Raw genomic sequence first — 19,367 nt, 5'->3', positions numbered from 1 at the left:
GGGAACGGCTTAAATTATAGTTTCACCCTAAGTTTTAAAACAAGTTGGACATCACCACTACTATAGTTTCACCCTGACTTTCAAAACAAGTTGGACATCACCACTACTATAGTTTCACCCTGACTTTCATAACAAGTTGGACAACACCACAATAACGTTTCACATCGTTTTTTCAAAAATACCTTAATAAAATCGAATATTCCATGTTCGTAGGCATGACTTTAATTTGATAATTTTTCAACACTTACAAAGCACATGACAACAATATGCATTTGTCTTGTATTTTTTTGTTCCATTGTTACAGTATATACGACTAGTTTCTGTAATTTTTTTTTGTCTTAGGATGAACATTTAATTTCTTGTTTTTTTTGTTTATAACAAAATTTAATGTAAATTTTTTTTATTTCACTCTTTACTCTACCGTACTCCTATGCATGTTTGTATATTGCATAACTTTATAATTAAAAACAAATTGATTACCTAATTTTAAAAATTAAGAGTGTAATTACGTAACTACGCTAAAAATTATAATAAATATATATATATATTTTTTTCTTTACACACAATTTTTCTTGGTTAAATATTTTCACGTCATTTTTTTTATTCTTTTATAATAAATTGAATTTTTATAAATAATTATGTTTTATTTTTCTATTTGTATCATCTAACGATATTACTACTTTTAATTATGTATTTTGTTTTTACTAATTCTAATTTAATGTTTTTCGCTATTACGTTTAGGGCTAAGTACTTATAGGCCTATTTTTAGTAAATTTTAAGTATTACTAGTGATCATTTCCATCATGCTCGTAAAATGCAAAAATTTTATGTTAATTTTCACATTTATCTCGATATTTTTTTTAATTTTACGAATTTGGGGCAAATTTTTCTTAATTAGTACGGGGGGGGGGTTTTGACGTATTAATTTCTTAATATTGTTGCTTAATTATTTTATCTTTATCGCAAATTAAAATTAAACTCGGGTATTCATTTGTATTTTTTACGGTCTTCTAAAACTGCGGTTATGTTTGTTAATACACTTATTTACATTGAACTCTCGGGTTAACACTCTTTATATGTACAATATATCAAAAATTAAAAGCTAATTAATTAAAAAAAATTAATTGTAAAAAAAGAGTATATGGTATGTAATTAAACGGTGTATTTAGTAGTAGTAGTAGTTGTAGTAGTAGTGTATAAATTTGGTTTGTTCAAACCCTTCTAAAATAAAAAGGTTAAAAAAAAACGTACTAAAAACGCGTTAATTTGAGATCTTGTTTAATTATTAAAATTAAAAATATTTGGTTTTAATTAAAAAAACACCAACTATAAGCAGCCTTGGATTATTAATTTAAAATTGAAGAGGCACTGTAGCTGTTAAAAAATCTTTGCATATTAAAGATTATGGCAACGTTAAATAAAAACTACGTAATTAATGTTTGGGTTAACAAATGTTATCGTATATTTGAAATGCTTTCGTTTTCAAAAAGTCTTTGTTTTTTTATCATGTAATGTACTAGATTATTTAAAGAGAGGGTAAATATGGCAATTAGTAAAAATTGAGTATTTGATTTAGGTTAGGTTTAGGATTAGGAAGGATTTGTAATAATTTCAACGGGTTTATTTTTATTTTAAGTGTTAGGAAAAAGGTTTCGGAAAAACCTAACGACAATTTGAAATATTATTTCAAATTTGCTATTAATTAAAAAATTAATTAAATAATTGATTGATTAAGAAATAAGTGGGGAGGAAATAATTAATCAACCATTTTCGCTCCTATACCCGTTTTTTGTACATATAATAAGTACATTATTATAATTATGTACATATTTTTTTTGGTTTAATTTCTCGTAAACCGGAGATTTTTTTTACGCCGAAGCTTTGACCTTTTAACCTCGCGGGTGTAACCTTTTATTTTCCTCATATCTGCGTTATTTATTTGTCTGTTTATTTTTAATTATTATACTTTTATGATGATTAAAACATATTATAATAACTATTTTGGTCGATATATAGGAATGTTTAATACTTAAGAAATTAAAAATTATGGAATTTAGGGAATTAGGCCTATCGGAGTTAGGGTTAATAATAAAGTTTCATTAAACATTATTTGCTAATGTGTATCATTACACTAAAGTGTATATTAGTGACATTTGTAGCACTAAAGACTTGAAAAATTGCAGTAGCGATAAGGGTAAGGGACGTAGCACTTTTCGTATGTTTTTTCTTTCACACGGTAATATCATATATTGACTAGATTATGGCTAATTATTTTTAATTAAAATTAGATTAAACTAAAGCTAAATTTCCTTGTTATTCTAAAGAAGAAAGAATTGCACTAAAAAAGGGTATATCATAAATTAAAACGATATCTAAGCTTGTCCACGCTAACTTTGGTTAATTTCATGAGATTACGTTCGTAGAAACTTTCGGGCCAAAAAAATTAAAACAATTAAATTGATATAATATTACGCATAGTTTTTAAGGTGACGCAATATATTCATATATATTATATTTCAGGCTTATATTGATTTTAAGTGAGTGTGAAAAAGCCTTTAACTTTACGTTTAATAGCACCCTGTTAGTGTAATTAACGATATAAACGAATTAATTAATTAATTAAAAAATGCTCTTTTTTCCTTAATTGTTATATTTAAAATTTTGGGCACCGTTTTTCCTTTTATATATATATATATATAAACATGGCATATATTGCACATTCCGTATATTTATGTATGTATGTATGCTTTAAAAAATAGAAAAATTAAGCTTTAATAAAAAAGCTTTTTATATACGTCAATATATATTTCTGCGGTTTGTGTTCGAGAGTGTAAACTTGCGTTGTTGTTAATGTTATTTTAAGTGAGACTCAAAAAACAGAGATTCTTTTAAGGAATATTTCTTTACGAAGAGATGCGAGAGAGAGAGATAGTATATTATAATTAAATAATTAATTACCTTTTGTTGTCCCCCGAAATCTCGATGAAGAGAGAGTAATTCATGCGTTGGATTCTTTCAAATTAACAAAGTACTCCATTAACTGTTCGTAACTCATACCTTTCGAGACGCTTTCCCATCCCATATCTCCGTTAGCGAGTAAAGGGTTATCGGTTAAATTAACGTTACGTAGAATTTCCCTCATTTGTTTGGCGTTTTCATTTTCCATGCTCGGTTGTTGCGGTTGTAGTTGATTAGGAGGAGAGGAAGGGTCGGACGAAGAATCGGGACTTGCCGAAGTCGATGCTAAAGCAAAAGGATTACTATCATTTTGGGGATGATGGGCGTGTGGCGGAACTGGGGGTGGTACGTTGTTACTCTGTTGCGAAGCGTAAATAGCCGAATTACGATGAGGCGGTACAGGAGGAGGCGTAACTTGAGTAGAGGTTGATTTAGTAAAGGTTGAAAATTTGGTTTTCCTGGCGTCTTTCGGATCCAGATCCTTGTTTAAAGGATTAGGGTGGATACGAACGCTTTTACCAATTTTAGAAAGGTTGGTTGTTGTTGTTGTGCCTTGGTTGTTTTTCTTCTTTAAATCGACTTCCGAAGGCAGGTTGAAGGCATTGTGATTGGTCAAACTTGTGACGGTTCCCCCTTCGATAAGCGTGGTTTCCTTATCATTGTTAGTAATGGTGGAACCACTCCACATTCCTTCATCTTCGTCGTTGCTGCCCAATTGATGAGGGTTCGTCGTGATTCTGATACTTATTTCCGAACCAGGGAAGGATATGTTGCTACTTCGATGCATCCTAGAGACTGCCTTTTTCTTTTCAGGGAGGGTGGTGGCTCGCGATCCTTTCAAATTTGACAGTGTTGAGCTTGAAGGAGGTACTTGGGGTCCATTCCCGTTAAAGTCGGACATGGGCATCAGCGTTTGCGAACATTGAGTGTTAACGGAGTTCCTTTCTAAAGTAGCTCTCCCTAGCCAGACCCAATCATGAGCGTGAGCCACCGACTCCCCATTTTCGACAGTCGGCACGTCTTTGCGCTTGTTTTGGTATCTAACAGCGAACACCGTGCAAGTAATGACGATGACGAAAATGGCGATGCAAAAAACTCCCAGTAACGAATACATGGTGATTTCTAAGGGAGTAAGGTTACCATTCCCGCCGTGAGCTAGATTTTGCCTGGCCTGAACCGTTGGTTCGTGGTATCGGACATTGCCATTCAGAGCGTCTTGATACAAAATCGCATCTACGTTCTGGTTAATCAGATTCTTTTGTCGACCGCCCCCGAATTTCCCATTGGGGTCAAGGCCAGCTTTCATTAGCTTGAAATGAGCGTCGTTTTGAAGGTTGGTACGAGCGGTCGTACTGTAATCAACCTCGATGTAGGCGTAAGCCATGGCCAAAGGTTGGCTTCGCCTTTTTTGACATCTTTCAGCCAATTCAAGGGAGATATGCAACAATTCCCCTTTCCCCTGCCCAATAGCGATCACGCGTGGATGGTGAGAGTTTGTCACGGGAGCGAAAGCCACTATACCAGTGTCGAAAGAATCCACAGAAAGATGGTAATCAGACTGGGAAATATCAGCCAATGGGGTGATGGTACCGTCAGAGAAATGAAGTCTGACGTCGAGTAAACCTTCCTGAAAGTTTAGAATAACAGGGTTCGGACGAAATTTTTATATTGAAACGCCCTCCCTGACTTTTCCTGCTTATCCATGACCATTTTAAGGTGTTTACCAGAGCTCACTTCATCATACCGCGCCCATATTGCTCGAAGCATGGTTTGATATACCAAACGAAATCCCCGACTTTTTCGGAAGAAACAAATTAAATCCCCGACTTTTTCGGAAAAAACAAATTAAATCCCCGACATTTTCGAAAGAAACAAATTAAATCCCCGACTTTTTCGGAAAAAAACAAATAAAATCCCCGACTTTTTCGGAAGAAACAAATAAAATCCTCGAATTTTTCGGAAGAAACAAATTAAATCCCCGACTTTTTCGGAAGAAACAAATAAAATCCTCGAATTTTTCGGAAGAAACAAATTAAATCCCCGAATTTTTCGGAAAAAACAAATTAAATCCCCGACTTTTTCAGAAAAACAAATTAAATCCCCGACTTTTTCGGAAAAAAACAAATTAAATCCCCGAATTTTTCGGAAGAAACAAATTAAATCCCCGACTTTTTCGGAAGAAACAAATTAAATCCCCGACTTTTTCGAAAGAAACAAATTAAATCCCCGACTTTTTCGAAAGAAACAAATTAAATCCCCGACTTTTTCGAAAGAAACAAGTTAAATCCTCGACGTTTTTCGAAAGAAACAAATTAAATCCCCGACGTTTTTCGGAAAAAACAAATTAAATCCCGACGTTTTTCGGAAAAAACAAATTAAATCCCGACGTTTTTAGGAAAAAACAAATTAAATCCCCGACATTTTAGGAAGAAACTCGAATAAGGAGATAAGAAAGTATGTTCGCGTTCAAAGAAAACAAACCTGATATTGAGAAGTCAGCCTTCGAGTAATTGCAGTCTGAGCAGTAAACACATTAGGAATTGAATCATCAGGAAATACTGCCAAATGTAATCCCGTCACAACTGTCACTTCCAAATGAGTGACAGTCTCTTTATCAGAACCAACTCGGAATTCGCGAGCTCCGATAACTCGTCCAGTTATAGGGGAGAGAACCTGAACTTCGGTTCTTCCATTATCTTGTCCTTGAACTATACTTCCTTTCAAAGAAGCTATTCTGGGATCGGCCACTCTCAAAAAGGGTGATACCAATTCCGTCACCCTTAGAGCCACTCTGCGGTTCAACAAGTAAGCTTCTCGCCCCGAATTGTGATCAACACTGAAGAATCGTGTGAAAACAAAGACTTCCGCTTGCTGGTATCGAAGACGACAAACAACATCCAAATCCTTGTAAGGAACGCGATAAATCAGCGCTTATTCAATATCTTTAACCGGAAACTGAAAAACAAAACTCTTACGTCCGAATCATCCCAACGTATTACATTTTTAGCACTTGAATCAGAGGGAGTTCCCGCAGAATTAGAACTACTGGGACTGGCTCGGTATTTTCTACTAGTTTCAAAAAACAATTATAATCAGAAGGGGATAATAGAAGAAGGATGACACTCTGTAGCCTCTTAATACTTCTGTTATATAACGTCATGATTCTTCCCAGGATCAACCATTTTCGTTTACTTTCCCGCTCATTAAACCAGAGAGAATTTAGAAGGGGAGTGGAAGGTCCCCCCTTTGACTCTATTAAACGTGATGACGCCCGAACAAGATGTCGCGTTGAGCTTTTTGGGGTAGGCGAGTTTCCGGTCACGGTTTCTAAAATCTATCTATTACAAACGCATCATACCGGAAATCGACCTGCCTAGATAACGTTTAGCAGACGACGTTGCGCTACATTCCAAACCACCCCTTCCACTCCCCTTCTAAATTCTCTCTGATTAAACTTCAGATGGGCGTCATCGCACCGTGCTAAGGTGAATTCTTTAACTGTTTGGTACTAAATCCTCGGCAATCAACCCACCCACAAACCGTGATTGTCTTGACGTGGGGGACAAAAACGCACAAGCGCATGCGCCTTGGCAAATAGTTAAGCCGCGCTAATAGAGTACCAGGGATAGATTTAATTTTAGAAGTAGGAATGGAGAACGGTTAGTATTTACTTCAGTCCGACTCATAGACCACCCAGTATAGATCCCCTTCCTCCAACACGTAGCGGAAAGTTCAAATTATCTTATTGGCTGCTCACTTAAACTACGTTTGGATGACGTTGCTGACGGGGACGGCGAAAAATACGAAATTCCTTTTTACCTCTGTCGCTATGACCCGCCTTTTCTTTCATACCCCTCCGTTCCGTGGAAGGGGTTCCAGGACTTTGACGCGCGCCCACATTACTCTGTTCTCTATTCCTACTTCTAAAATTAAATCTATCCCTGAGAGTACTTAATGATGACGGAACTGTTTATCGCGTATGTGATTCAGTTTAGTAACCTTGCTATAATGTTTAGACAATGTTGGGAAGAATCATGTTACAATTACCCCGCCCGCTTTTTATTATATTCTTCTGATATAATGGAATAACGATCAATGATTATTGATTGACCTCCGACCTACCTTCTTTGAATTCTAGGTGTTTTCCATCCCTTTATTTGGCTCAGTCTGTTATCGGAAAGCCGAATTTCTAAGGGCAATTCAGGCATCCAGACCAAGAAATGAGCCTGCCCTGTGTATGTTCCATATTTTACGAGAACTGAAGCGTTTTGAGAGCCCCGAATTTCAGATCCGTCCAAATACACCGATGTACAAGAAGGAGAGACTTTTAAAATTGATTCATCAGCGGCGTGACACGAAGATTGCAACGTCACGTCGCCCACTTTCCCAGCTTGACTGACGACAAAAACCTTCATAGGTTGAGACACTTGTTTTCCAGTCAAAACGGCAGTATTCAACAATTGAGTAGACTGCGTGTTGAAACAATTCAAATTATTCAAGCTTGAACAGTATTTGGGACTGGTTTGAAGTATCGTACTTTAGCAATGGGTAAAACAGCTTGAACATCGTCTTTTTGAATGTCAAGTTGCGATGTTAGCTTTGGATTAGAATCATCAAAATTATGTTGCTCAGCCATGCTAGAATCTAAAGTGTAACGAAGTTGCCACACAATACGACCGGAATCATGGTAACCCGCGTCTTCGTCAACTTCAAAGAGCCAAGAGAAAACCTCTTGGGCTTGCCTGTAATGTTAGGGACCCAGAAATCAACCCAAACTCTAGGGAGGACACACCAATGTTCCAAATAAAACGTAATTAACGTACGAATAATTAATGTTTTGAGGAGGGAAATCTTTGTTATCTTTAACATCTTTAACAAAAGCAGTCACCGTTGCGATAGTTTCTTTGGACTTAAAATCTAAAGAGATCCTCCACTTTGATGGTTGAGCTACTTGAGCTCCGAGAATTCTTAAACCATTTTTAACCCGAGCCCTTTTAAAGAATTCAAATTTTAACTATCACCCATCAAATATGGGATTGATGTCATTTGGCGTTGTACCTGATAGTAAAAACATAAAGTCCCACTGGATAAGCGAGATTAGGCATCAAATAGACAGGTACATAAACTTTGGACCGAGGATAAACTGGTCCTTGGGGAACGAGAATTCGAATGACATCGTCACTTTTGATTTCTTCGTAACTCCCATGCATGCTTGATAAGGAAACGTTGGCAATGTAAATGCTTTGAACATTAGGCGGCGCGGTTACAGGGAGTGAAGTATCAGAGCATTCCATAGAAGGGCTTTGAAGCAGAGCGTATTCCACTCGAACCATAGACTTCTGCTGTTTAGAAGCTTTCCAAATGTTGGATTCTAAGGAAGGCCACCATGTTGCTGGTAAGACCACTTCCCCTAAGCAAACTCCGTCCCGGCTAGCACTCAGGCTACAAACTGACATCAGATGTTCAGATCGATAATGGACATAAAGGGCCACACAGTATGCTCCCTTGTCCTCTACATGTTGATGTGGTTTTGGGTCTGCCACCCTGTTGCTAATGAGTTATGACAATGGTGTCATAAAAATCATTATAAAAACCAATACATAGTTTTCATAGTAGAAGGGTTGATATTATTTACAACAGGAAGCCAGGCTACTTGGCGGACACAAAGTTGCAAGGCCGTCTGGTGTAAATGGTATCAACCCTTCTAAGTCTGAAAACGATGTATGAATAGTTTTATGACCAGGAGGATTGACACCATTCACACCAGGAAGCCAGGCTACAGGACGGACACAGTGCAATACAAAGTAGCCAGGCCTCCTGGTGTAAAAGTTATCAATGCTACTTAGTCTGAAAACTATGTACAGATAGTTTTCAGACTAGGAGGGTTGAACCATTTACAACAGGAAGTCGGGCTACTTGGCGGACACAGTGCAATACAAAGTAGCCAGGCCTACTGGTGTAAATGGTATCAGTCGTCTTAGTCTGAAAACAATATAAAGATAGTTTTCAGAATAGGAGGGTTGATACAATTAACACCAGGAAGCCAGGCAACTTGGTGGACACAGTGCAATACAAAGTGACCAAGCCGGCTGGTGTAAATGGTATCAGTTGTCCTAGTCTGAAAACGATGTATATGCAGTTTTCAGAATAGGAGGATTGATACAATTTACACCAGGAAGTCGGGCTACTTGACGGACACAGTGCAATACAAAGTAGCCTGCCCTTCTGGTGTAAATGGTATTAACCCTCCTAGTGTGAAAACAATGTATAGATAGTTTTCAGACCAGGAGGGTTGATACCATTTACACCAGGAAGCAAGGCTACTTGATGGACACAGTGCAATACAAAGTAGCCATGCCTCCTGTGGTAAATGGCATCAATCCAACTAGTCTGGAAACAATGTACACGTAGTTTTCAGACTAGGATGGTTGATACCATTTACACCAAGAAGCCGGACTACTTGGTGGACACAGTGCAATACAAAGTAGCCAGGCCTACTGGTGTAAATGGTATCAGTCGTCTTAGTCTGAAAACAGTATAAAGATAGTTTTCAGAATAGGAGGGTTGATACAATTAACACCAGGAAGCCAGGCTACTTGGTGGACACAGTGCAATACAAAGTAGCCAGGCCTCCTGTTGTAAATGGTATCAATCCAACTAGTCTGAAAACAGTGTACACGTAGTTTTCAGACTAGGAGGATTGATACCATTTACACCAGGAAGTCAGGCTACTTGGCGGACACAGTGCAATACAATGTAGCCAGGCCTATGGTATCAATCCAACTAGTCTGAAAACAGTGTACACGTAGTTTTCAGAGTAGGAGGGTTGATACCATTTACACCAGGAAGTCAGGCTACTTGGTGGACACAGTGCAATAAAAAGTAGCCAGGACTCCTGGTGTAAATGGTATCAATCCTCCTAGTCTGAAAACGGTGTATAACCAGAAATCCAAAATTATCAGTTTGACACGAAGCTCATTGCTAGAAGTAAAAACACTGATCTAACCTGTGAAATAATACTCTCAAAACGGGTCGATCCCGTTGAATTTCATGAGTTACTAGATGAGCACTAATTTCCAAATCAGTACTGATAGGTGATGGTAACTGATTCCCATTAGTGAGAACACCACTGGGTTCCCATTGGTCAGCGTCGTCGGTGATATTAGTCGAAAATGTTGATGATGATGGGGTTAATAAAGCGGGAAGAACAGTTTGTTTGACGTAAAATGGGCCATATGATGCCCGAACAGTCACAGATGAAGAAGGGTATAAAAGTGTAAATTTTTCACTGGTACTAGAGTCAAAGGAGGGGGTTCGAGTTTCAGTTGAAGGGGGGAATCTCAGAAAGAAGCCTGCATCTCTATGGTCCAAACTGACATCAACTGATGCTACCAAACCTAAAAGACAGACAGGACAACCCTCAACCCTAACCTCAGGACATTGAGCAATTCAACTTACCCAGTACAGCCATGAAGGAAATGTATAAATACATCATTTTGAAGTGTTTAAAATCGTTTTTAAACGATACTGGAAGAGGAGTTTTCAATGTACCACAGTAACGTTTATTTATTGTTTCGAAATTCATATCCAGTTGACATAATCAATGGAAACCATACATATTCAGGGTCAGTTGGCTTCTTCTTTTACAATCCACAAAAGTCACAATATAACATCCAAAGAGCCTCTACAGCCACAAATTGACGCATTTGGTCAGCTAAATTCTCGCAATAACTAGTATTAATCCATATAACCGATTACAAAGGTTTATTACGCATTCGCGACAATCATTTTATAACGGGGCAGTTCTTTGGTCACTTTGTCATCCACACACAAAGATGACCTATCCCTTCTTTCCTAGGGCAAGGCCTGAGGATTTGTTGTCGGACACAGACATTTCAGATAATAAATTCTGTATCGTAGCTTATAAACTAGTTTAGCCGGAAACTAATTAACACGAAGGTTCTTAACCACGCTAAGAAATGTTTGTAAATTGTAATTATAAATCCGGGAATATAAATTACACTAACAAAGTCATCTTATCCACAAAAGATTTCTTCTGACACTGAGAATCATGTGTCATGCGCGTCTTGCGCGGATGCGACTAAAATCTTGCGTCAATTTAACCTAAAAGCGTAGCATAATTACCCTAAAGTCTAAGTTATACTGACTTTCTATTTTGACTTTCACGTAGAAACAGGGATAAAAGACACATTTTGGCTGTCACTATATAGGAAGCTGGCAAATTATTGACGGTATCGAAGGGAGGAGATGAAAAATAAAATTTCTTCCCCTGTCAAAAAGTCACGTGGGATCGTTCTCCCCCCTTTGAAAAATACCCTCCCCTATTTATACCTAGGAGAAAATATACATGTACCCTAGATTAGTATTCGAACATAGTGTGAAACATATTAATTTGAGAACATAAAATGGCTAAGATTCTCATTTAAAAATAGTCACTTAAATCTAATTTACTAGTTAAGTTGTTAGTGAGGAATTTTTACAATTTAAAGTGGAGAAATTATATTTATAATGCATTTTTAGTTTGGTAAGGTTTTATTCATCCTTGTTGCTTTAGCGAGCTTCCTTCCCCGCCATTTTCACCCCCTCTCCCTTTCATTCCTGTTTCCACCATTTTCTTCTCCTAATTTTGTGAAACGTGTCGGCGTGTTGAAGAAAATGCCTCCTGCAGCAAAGAAACCGGCGAAAGGTAAATTAAAATCAATTTAATTGTGAATAAAATAAGCTTAAATTAAAGAATATAAGTAAAAACCATGCATTTTGGCAATATTGTAGTCGTAACATTATCAAAAATGATTAGGACTAACGGCCATGTGGCTCATTTTAAGCCTTGGTCATCACTTTAAATAGTTAACTAACTTAATTAAAACAAAGGTTTTATATTAAAACTAAGAGAAAATAATAAGATTTGATGGATGAAATTGCATGAATATGTTTCAATCTTAAGCATAAGTTTAATTAAACTTTTTTAAAATTAAATTTAAGCCGCGAAAGCTCCTAAGGCTGAAAAAGCACCCGCTAAAGAGCCTGAAAAGCCAGTGGCTAAGGCAAAAAAGGAGGCACCCTTACCTAAACAAGCTGAGAAAAGTAAACCAGTCAAAAAGACTGACTCTGTTCAAAAGGCCAAGGCAAAGGCTCTAATTGCTAAAAAGAAAATCACAAAGGGAGCCCATGGAACAAGGAGAAGAAAGGTTAGGACAGCTGTTCAATTCAGACGTCCAACCACCTTGAGACTCCCGAGACATCCCAAATACCCAAGGAAGAGTGTTCCAAAGAGGCCTAGGTAATAAATAAAACCCATAATATTACCATGTATAAAGAATGCGCGTGAGGAAATTTGTTTTCACTCTACAGGATAGGCAACTCCCTATCTCGGGCGACAGCTTATTCTGTATATACTCTGTTACAACATCGGTTGTCAGCACGCGCAAATATATTTCTCTATGTAACGTAGCTTTGTACGTGCTGTCAAGAGACAAAAAACTTCAGGATCTTCAGGATTTAAAATATCCGCGAGTTTTTTTAGCTCGAGTGCACGGACCTCTAGGCCTTAGTTTCAAATACGTGTAGTAGGCTGTAGGTAATTTCACACGTATTTGAAACTAAGGCCTAGAGGTCCATGCACTCGAGCTAAAAAAACTCGCGGATATTTTAAATCCTGAAGATCCTCAAGTTTTTTGTCTCTTGACAGCACGAACAAAGCTACGTTACATAGAGACCTAGCTTTACGCGTCCTGACAACCGATGTTGTAACAGAGTATATACAGAATAAGCTGTCGCCCGAGATAGGGAGTTGCCGATCCTATAGAGTGAAAACAAATTTCCTCACGCGCATTCTTTATCCATGATATTACCCTAAATAGTCTTAACAAATGTATTATTACAGACTAGACCACTATGCCATCATTAAACACCCACTTACGACGGAATCTGCCATGAAGAAGATCGAAGACAACAACACATTAGTCTTCATCGTTCATTTGAAGGCTAACAAGCCCCAAATCAGAAATGCTGTCAAGAAATTGTACGATATTGATGTCCACAAAGTGAACACCTTAATCAGACCTGATGGTCAAAAGAAGGCCTACGTTAGATTAGCTCCCGATTACGACGCTCTGGATGTTGCTAATAAGGTATAAATTAATTAATTAATTAATAAAATAAAATAATTGAAGTTTAATTACAGTTTATTAACAATTTAATCATTTTTGTTTTTGTTTTGTAGATCGGTATCATATAAACAAAGAAAAGAAAAAACTATAAAATGTAATAAAAAAAAAACCAAAATTTGGTTTGGTTTTTTATTAATAAAAGAGTTGAAAGGAATGTTGGCTGTTGTCTTTTGCTTTTTTATGTTTCTTTTTGAAACTTGATAGTTTGTTAAAACTATAATTAAAAACCAACTTTAGAAGAATATATAAGATTAATGAGGGGCAATTAATTAATTTTATCAAAAGTGGATGAGAGGAAAAGTATGAAAATGGCCAAAAGTCGAGTCGCGAGTCATCAGAGTTTCACCGTAGGTAACCGTTTTATTGGCGTAGCTATACTGGGCCTGTTGACTCCCTTAAAATAGGTCTTGTGTTAATTCGCGGTTACCGTCGTCTGCTATTGTGTATGCTAGAACTTCCTCGAATTGTGTTTGTAGTCAGAACAGAGTAGCTGGTAATGTTTTAAAAGGTATTTGAAGGTATAATATGGATTTAGGTAAGGTTATTGAAGCAATAGAAGAGCGCGTAAAACTATAGATACGTTTAAAACAAATCTCGGTAATTTAGCTATAGCGCGAGCAGCTTGCGTCGTGATGCGCGTGATCGAGTGGGCTATCTTTAAACCAAGGAGCATAAATGTCTGAACTACTTTCAGTCGCGAGTTTGCAAGTCCATCAGTCACAAGTAAACTAAATAGTTATTGGCGAAACTTTGATGTCCGCCTGCGTTTTTTAACACAGGCTCTATGGCCATTGTCATACTTTCCCTCTCATCCACATTTGGTTTTATCATAAGTTCATAACTTAACTTCGAAGATAAGTTATGAACTTATGGTTTTATCAATTGTTAGAATAGATAGTTAAGTTTATTTAAAAGATGGAATGGAAAAATTAATAATTAATTAGTCATTAAGCTTTACTTTAATTCATTTGCAAGCTTTAAAAGAGTCAAAATAAGGTTTAATTGTTAGAGAAGAAACGTTTCTTTACTCTAATGTAACGTTACTTCTCTTGAAAATTTATCAAATTGGGGGTTTTTCTATTAGTTTTGGTACAAAATTGACGAACCAGGTCCTTCTTAATTTGATTTAATTTCTCCTACAGTTTTATATATATATATATTAGTAATTTATTTTATTAAATGATTCTTTTTTCCTGAAATTGGTTAATGTTAATGGTATTATAATAATAATACCTTTGTGGGTTGTTGACGTGTTGTATAATTGGCTGTTTCATAATTAATAGTCAAGTGACAGTTCGTTCTCTCAATTTTACAATTTCATAATATGGTTATTTAATTATAATAATAATATTAGTGGGTAATTAATTAATAATATAGCCTAATTACTTTAATCATAATGAAAGTAATAATTTAGTAATTAATGATTGAATATTATTTAAGCAACTAAATATGATTAGAAGCTGATAATAACTAGATTTAAGCATTAATATTGCGAAAAAAAACTCCAATTAATTAAAATTAAAAAAAAACTCTAGGCCTAATTGCGGGAAAAAAATATTTTAGACCAGTTTTTTTAAATGTTTACTTCTAGTTATTAATTAACTTCTAATAATTCTAAATTAATAATCTCAATCTTTTTTCTTTTAGCTGCCATAAAATAACTATTAACTAAAGCTTATATTTTGGGGGGTTAACTAACAATAAATCATAAATGTTAATTTAATTAAATAAGCACAATTAATTAATCTTTAACATAAAGTATATCTTAATTAATTAATTAATTAATTTGTTAAGTTCATAATCCTTTTTAACGAGAAAAAGAAAAAAAAAATACAATTAAACTTCAACTTAAAAGAAATAACTTAACTTAAAGAAACACAAATACAAATACAAATCAACTTTCTCGATATTCTACAAAAAAAAGTGTAATTAATTTAATTAATTTGCAAAAAGCATGATTTGATTCTTTGTTTAAATTCACGGACAAAAAAAAATGGGTTAAAAAACTCAAAAGTATTTACTTATAAACATTTTTTTTCCGTGTGACTTTATCATGCCCCTAAATATGGTTGGACTCTTCAAGGCACATTGTTTTTTTGTTTAAAACACTTTAGGCTCGCAATTTTTTGGGGGGTTTCTTCTTTTTTTTTTTACGTTTACTCGTGAATAGTTTTTAACGGCTAGAACTTTGATTTCGTTCTTTTTGTTCCCTGAGTTGTCTACGTTTTGAGACTTGCTTTTGATGTTCTTTTTCCATATCGCTATCAGACAATGGTAATCTTAGGCTCTGGAATGGTATGTTTGAAGATATTAAGAATGAGGAAATTGAAATTGCCATTGGTCGGTTTGGTTTGGTTTTTTATGATACAGACTTGTACAACTATAAAATCTTCGTGACAAACGTCAGGCGGAAGATGTTTCAAAACTTCTAAGGTTTCGTAAATGCTAGGGCACTTTTTTAAGACTTCCGGGCGTCCCAAAAGTTGCTTTATCAAGACTAGACCCACGCGAAAGAGAACTTTTACGCCTATTTAGGATAAAATGATATTTGATCTCAAAAATGTTTTGCAAAATTGCAAGTTTCTGACTGTTCAAGCAGGGTTCATACAACTTTTGGGAAACTGATTTCCCTCAGCTTTCCCACCATATATTTCCTCGAGTTCCCCCCTATATTTCCCAAGTTTTTCCCCCTATATTTCCCAAGTTTTTCCCCCCATATATTTCCCAGGTTCTCCCCCATATATTTCCCAGGTTTTTCCCCCATATATTTCCAGAATTTGCCCTCATATATTTCCCAGGTTTTTTCCCCCATAGATATTTCCAGAATTTCCCCCCATATATTTCCCAGGTTTTTTCCCCCATATATTTCCAGAATTTCCCCCCATATATTTCCCAGGTTTTCCCCCCATATATTTCCAGAATTTCTCCCCATATATTTCCCAGGTTTTTCCCCCATATATTTCCAGAATTTACCCCCATATGTTTCCCAGGTTTTTACCCCATATATTTCCAGAATTTGCCCTCATATATTTCCCAGGTTTTTCCCCCATATATATTTCCAGAATTTCCCCCCATATATTTCCCAGGTTTTTCCCCCATATATTTCCAGAATTTCCCAGGTTTTTCCCTCCTATATTCCCCCGAATTTCCCAGGTTTTTCCCTCCTATATTTCTCCTAGTTTTTCCCCATATATGAAGTAATTCCAACAGGAGTGGTTTCTTTATAGATGTATCAACCCTTTCAGAGCAAACTTACTGACTCAAACCTCACAAATTTCCCTGAAAACATTCGAAATTTCCCTGAGTTTTTTTGTCAACTATTTATTTCCCAGATATTTGTATGAACCCTATCAAGAAAAAAGCTAAGCTAGATATACCTTCACATAGGAACATATCCCAAACTCTTAAAACTGTACTCCAAGGTAGAGTACGTGAAAAAACACACATAAACCATTCTGTCATATACAAAATTGGTTCAATTTTTTGTTTCTTCTGTAAATTTCGATAAGAATTAGATCAGCATCATAAATAACACTAAAAACTCTAGAAAAAAAGTAAAAAACCTTACAAAATGTTTATAAGTAGGGTAAGAAACGCTTCTAAGTAAACCAAAAATAATATCCCCATCCATTTGTACCGCTTCCTGTAGATACAGATGTAATGTTAAAGAATAAGGATTTCAATTCTTAGGGGGCATGGATGAAGGATGCGCGTCAGGAAATTTGTTTTCACTCTACAGGATAGGCAACTCCCTACCTCGAGCGACTGCTTATTCTGTATATATTCTGTTACAACATCGGTTGTCAGCACGCGCAAACCTAGGTCTCTATGTAACGTAGCTTTGTACGTGCTGTCAAGAGACAAAAACTTGAGGATCTTCAGGATTTAAAATATCCGCGAGTTTTTTAGCTCGAGTGCACGGACCTCTAGGCCTTAGTTTCAAATACGTGTGAAATTACCTACAGCCTACTACACGCATTTGAAACTAAGGCCTAGAGGTCTGTGCACTCGAGCTAAAAAACTCGCGGATATTTTAAATCCTGAAGAAGTTTTTTGTCTCTTGACAGCACGTACAAAGCTACGTTACATAGAGACCTAGCTTTGCGCGTGCTGACAACCGACGTTGTAACAGAGTATATATACAGAATAAGCTGTCGCCCGAGATAGGGAGTTGCCTATCCTGTAGAGTGAAAACAAATTTCCTCACGCGCATCCTTCATCCATGTTAGGGGGCGTGTATAAAATTATAATAGATCATTTACAAGTCCTGGACTATAATATCCCGGAAGATATTTCTCGCAAATTGCAACCAAACACCAAAATGCTTGTTCGGCTGGCATATGCATTAATAATACAGCGGCTATCGGAGCCTGAGCTTGACAATAGCCAACAGCGGGATTAAAAACTGAAAACGCTTTCAAAATCCTAAACAAGTCCGCTTGTCCATGGCCTTCTTGATTAGCAAACATTTCGTGTAAAGGAAATTGACGATGTAGATCTTTCTTGATGTCATCTACAACTTTGGGATCACCGGGTTGGGAATCAAATTCCTATTTATTTCCAATTAACATATATCAAGAGATTAATTACAGTCTTGTTACGAATCAGGGTTCATACAACTTTTGGAAAACAAATTTCCCTGAGATTTATGGGAGGTTTTTCCCCATATACTTCCCTGAATTTTTCAGGGTTTTCCCCGTATATGGAGTATCCTATGGAGCCAATGGTAACGAAGGGGAGGGGGGGGGGCATATATGACTATCACATACTCAAAGGACATCCCTGTATCTCTAGTAGAACCAGAGTTATGAGCCTCCAAAGTATAGTGTAACGTTAATCCTATGGAGGGGGTTGTTTATGAACATTTTGCTCAATTACTCGGCCCCAGTTTGTCTTAGTCCCAAGTCTTTAGTATGGTTGGATGGGGGGAAAATAGGACTATAACATACTCAAAGGACATCCCCGTATCTCTAGTAGAACCAGAGTTACGAGCCTCCAAAGTATAGTGTAATGTTAATCCTAAGGAGGGAATGTTCACAAACATTTTGCTCAATTACTCGGCCCCTTGTTTGACGCAAATTTCCCTGATTTCCCTGAATTTTACTAAAAAATTCTAAATTTCCCTGAGTTTTCCCTGAGGTTTTTGTCAACTATTTATTTCCCTGAGGTTTTTGTCAACTATTTCCCTGATTTTTCCAGGTTTTCCCTGTTTTCAATTCCAGGTTTGTATGAACCCTGTTACGAATCTTCTTTAGTAAAAAAAAATTATACCAAAAATTTATGACGATAAGTAGCAGTGAAAAATTTAGCACCGCATAAATACTGCCAAGCTCGAGCTCTAAGAGAAGGTGGGATTCCTTTTCTACATCTGTCTCTTACCTAATTTGTTAGTTATTTAATTTAATTTACATTAAAAACGTTGGTTATCTTAAATTAAGTACAAGCTTTATAATATTGCCATTGCCTTTTTATATTTTTTTAACATAAAACGGTCCCAATTTTCAAGCATATCAAGCCATTTAAGCTCTCGCCTACGTAATACTTCAACGGGGATTTCTTTTTCGCTAAAATTAAATTAAATGTTATTTTTGTTAATTAATTTTCTTTTGCAAAAAATGGTTGGTATTGGGATGGGCTATATTTTAAACACCCACACTCCTGGTTCGGTGTATTGTGATCCACCGATGAAGCCATATTTATCCGGTGTACAACCATTATAGGCAGTTATAACGCTACTACAATCACTCTCAGAGTCGTACACAGAGTCATCTGGGCACGAACTTGCCATTGTTTAGATGGATATGTCCAATTTTTGATTATCAATTCAGGAATTTCATGGTATTTAATGATGAAATCAACATATCCAAATTAGGTCTATAAAAGGCGTTGCTTTGAAAGAGGCTTTGGTAATGGTAAGTATTGGGTTGGGAGGTGTGGAAGGTCATTTTAATTTATTTATAGTTTATAAAGGCTTAACTTTAGTTTACTTACAAGTAAAAGCTCGAAATTAGGAAACTTTACTTTTTAACGATGTAAATTACTATCAACTACATCTATTTTTCAAATAACTGTCAAATTAAATCAAACTAAGACTGATAAAATACGTAAACATTTACCTACTACTTCCTCCATTTTTAATTTTTTTTTTACACAAATCATGTGCTGCTACCTAACGGGAAAAATTCTCTGAATGAACTTTTGTCGAAAATACTTTAAATT

General features: G+C 36.1%; 3 protein-coding genes across 5 annotated transcripts; 1 reads left to right on the top strand and 2 right to left on the bottom strand.

Annotated features, from left to right (window-relative positions):
* Window positions 1-199: 199 nt before the first annotated feature.
* Window positions 200-11,074, bottom strand: dtn (transmembrane protein 132C dtn). 2 transcript variants are annotated; one of them, XM_089866594.1, is made up of 9 exons: window positions 10,417-11,074; window positions 9,965-10,355; window positions 8,017-8,508; window positions 7,782-7,949; window positions 7,496-7,700; window positions 7,081-7,427; window positions 5,934-6,027; window positions 5,440-5,862; window positions 200-4,585 (listed from the first exon to the last, which is right to left on the bottom strand). In XM_089866594.1, exons 1-9 carry the CDS (start codon window positions 10,541-10,543, stop codon window positions 2,999-3,001), a joined length of 3,834 nt encoding a protein of 1,277 aa, XP_089722720.1. In that variant the 5' UTR covers window positions 10,544-11,074; the 3' UTR covers window positions 200-2,998. The 2 variants fall into 2 exon arrangements, with proteins under 2 accessions (XP_089722720.1, XP_089722721.1); XM_089866595.1 differs by having other exon boundaries at window positions 5,934-6,024.
* A 433-nt stretch (window positions 11,075-11,507) lies between these two features.
* Window positions 11,508-13,302, top strand: RpL23A (ribosomal protein L23A). The gene is made up of 4 exons (XM_089866614.1): window positions 11,508-11,665; window positions 11,962-12,259; window positions 12,863-13,109; window positions 13,202-13,302. The coding sequence occupies exons 1-4, from the start codon at window positions 11,635-11,637 to the stop codon at window positions 13,214-13,216; spliced, it is 591 nt and encodes a 196-aa protein (XP_089722740.1). The 5' UTR covers window positions 11,508-11,634; the 3' UTR covers window positions 13,217-13,302.
* wkd (TBC1 domain family member whacked) lies at window positions 13,146-19,311 on the bottom strand. Of its 2 annotated transcripts, none has more exons than XM_089866611.1 (9): window positions 19,140-19,311; window positions 18,803-19,049; window positions 18,613-18,712; window positions 18,420-18,527; window positions 17,411-17,698; window positions 16,717-16,791; window positions 16,526-16,640; window positions 15,521-15,675; window positions 13,146-15,435 (listed from the first exon to the last, which is right to left on the bottom strand). In XM_089866611.1, exons 2-9 carry the CDS (start codon window positions 18,934-18,936, stop codon window positions 15,322-15,324), a joined length of 1,089 nt encoding a protein of 362 aa, XP_089722737.1. In that variant the 5' UTR covers window positions 18,937-19,049; window positions 19,140-19,311; the 3' UTR covers window positions 13,146-15,321. The 2 variants fall into 2 exon arrangements, with proteins under 2 accessions (XP_089722737.1, XP_089722738.1); XM_089866612.1 differs by having other exon boundaries at window positions 18,803-19,022.
* Between the last annotated feature and the right edge of the window lie 56 nt (window positions 19,312-19,367).

This window comes from Phalangium opilio, unplaced genomic scaffold, assembly GCF_054372755.1.
Source record: "Phalangium opilio isolate 3A_F unplaced genomic scaffold, DU_Popi_V2 ptg000017l_1, whole genome shotgun sequence".
Lineage (NCBI taxonomy): Eukaryota > Metazoa > Arthropoda > Arachnida > Opiliones > Phalangiidae > Phalangium > Phalangium opilio.
The sequence above is the reverse complement of the archived record's forward strand: the minus strand, read 5'-3'. Positions and strand labels throughout refer to the sequence as shown.

Coding starts and splice junctions, on each gene's coding strand:
- dtn (XM_089866594.1), bottom strand. CDS start 10,543: ATGAATTTCGAAACAATAAATAAACGTTACTGTGGTACATTGAAAACT. Junction 7,950..8,016: donor CTTTATGTTTTTACTATCAG/GTACAACGCCAA, acceptor ATTCTTTAAAAG/GGCTCGGGTTAAAAATGGTT. Junction 4,586..5,439: donor GGCTGACTTCTCAATATCAG/GTTTGTTTTCTT, acceptor CTAAACTTTCAG/GAAGGTTTACTCGACGTCAG.
- RpL23A (XM_089866614.1), top strand. CDS start 11,635: ATGCCTCCTGCAGCAAAGAAACCGGCGAAAG. Junction 11,666..11,961: donor AGCAAAGAAACCGGCGAAAG/GTAAATTAAAAT, acceptor ATTAAATTTAAG/CCGCGAAAGCTCCTAAGGCT. Junction 12,260..12,862: donor AGTGTTCCAAAGAGGCCTAG/GTAATAAATAAA, acceptor GTATTATTACAG/ACTAGACCACTATGCCATCA.
- wkd (XM_089866611.1), bottom strand. CDS start 18,936: ATGGCAAGTTCGTGCCCAGATGACTCTGTGTACGACTCTGAGAGTGAT. Junction 18,528..18,612: donor TGTTAAAAAAATATAAAAAG/GCAATGGCAATA, acceptor CTAACAAATTAG/GTAAGAGACAGATGTAGAAA. Junction 15,436..15,520: donor AAGATTTTATAGTTGTACAA/GTCTGTATCATA, acceptor ATACCATTCCAG/AGCCTAAGATTACCATTGTC.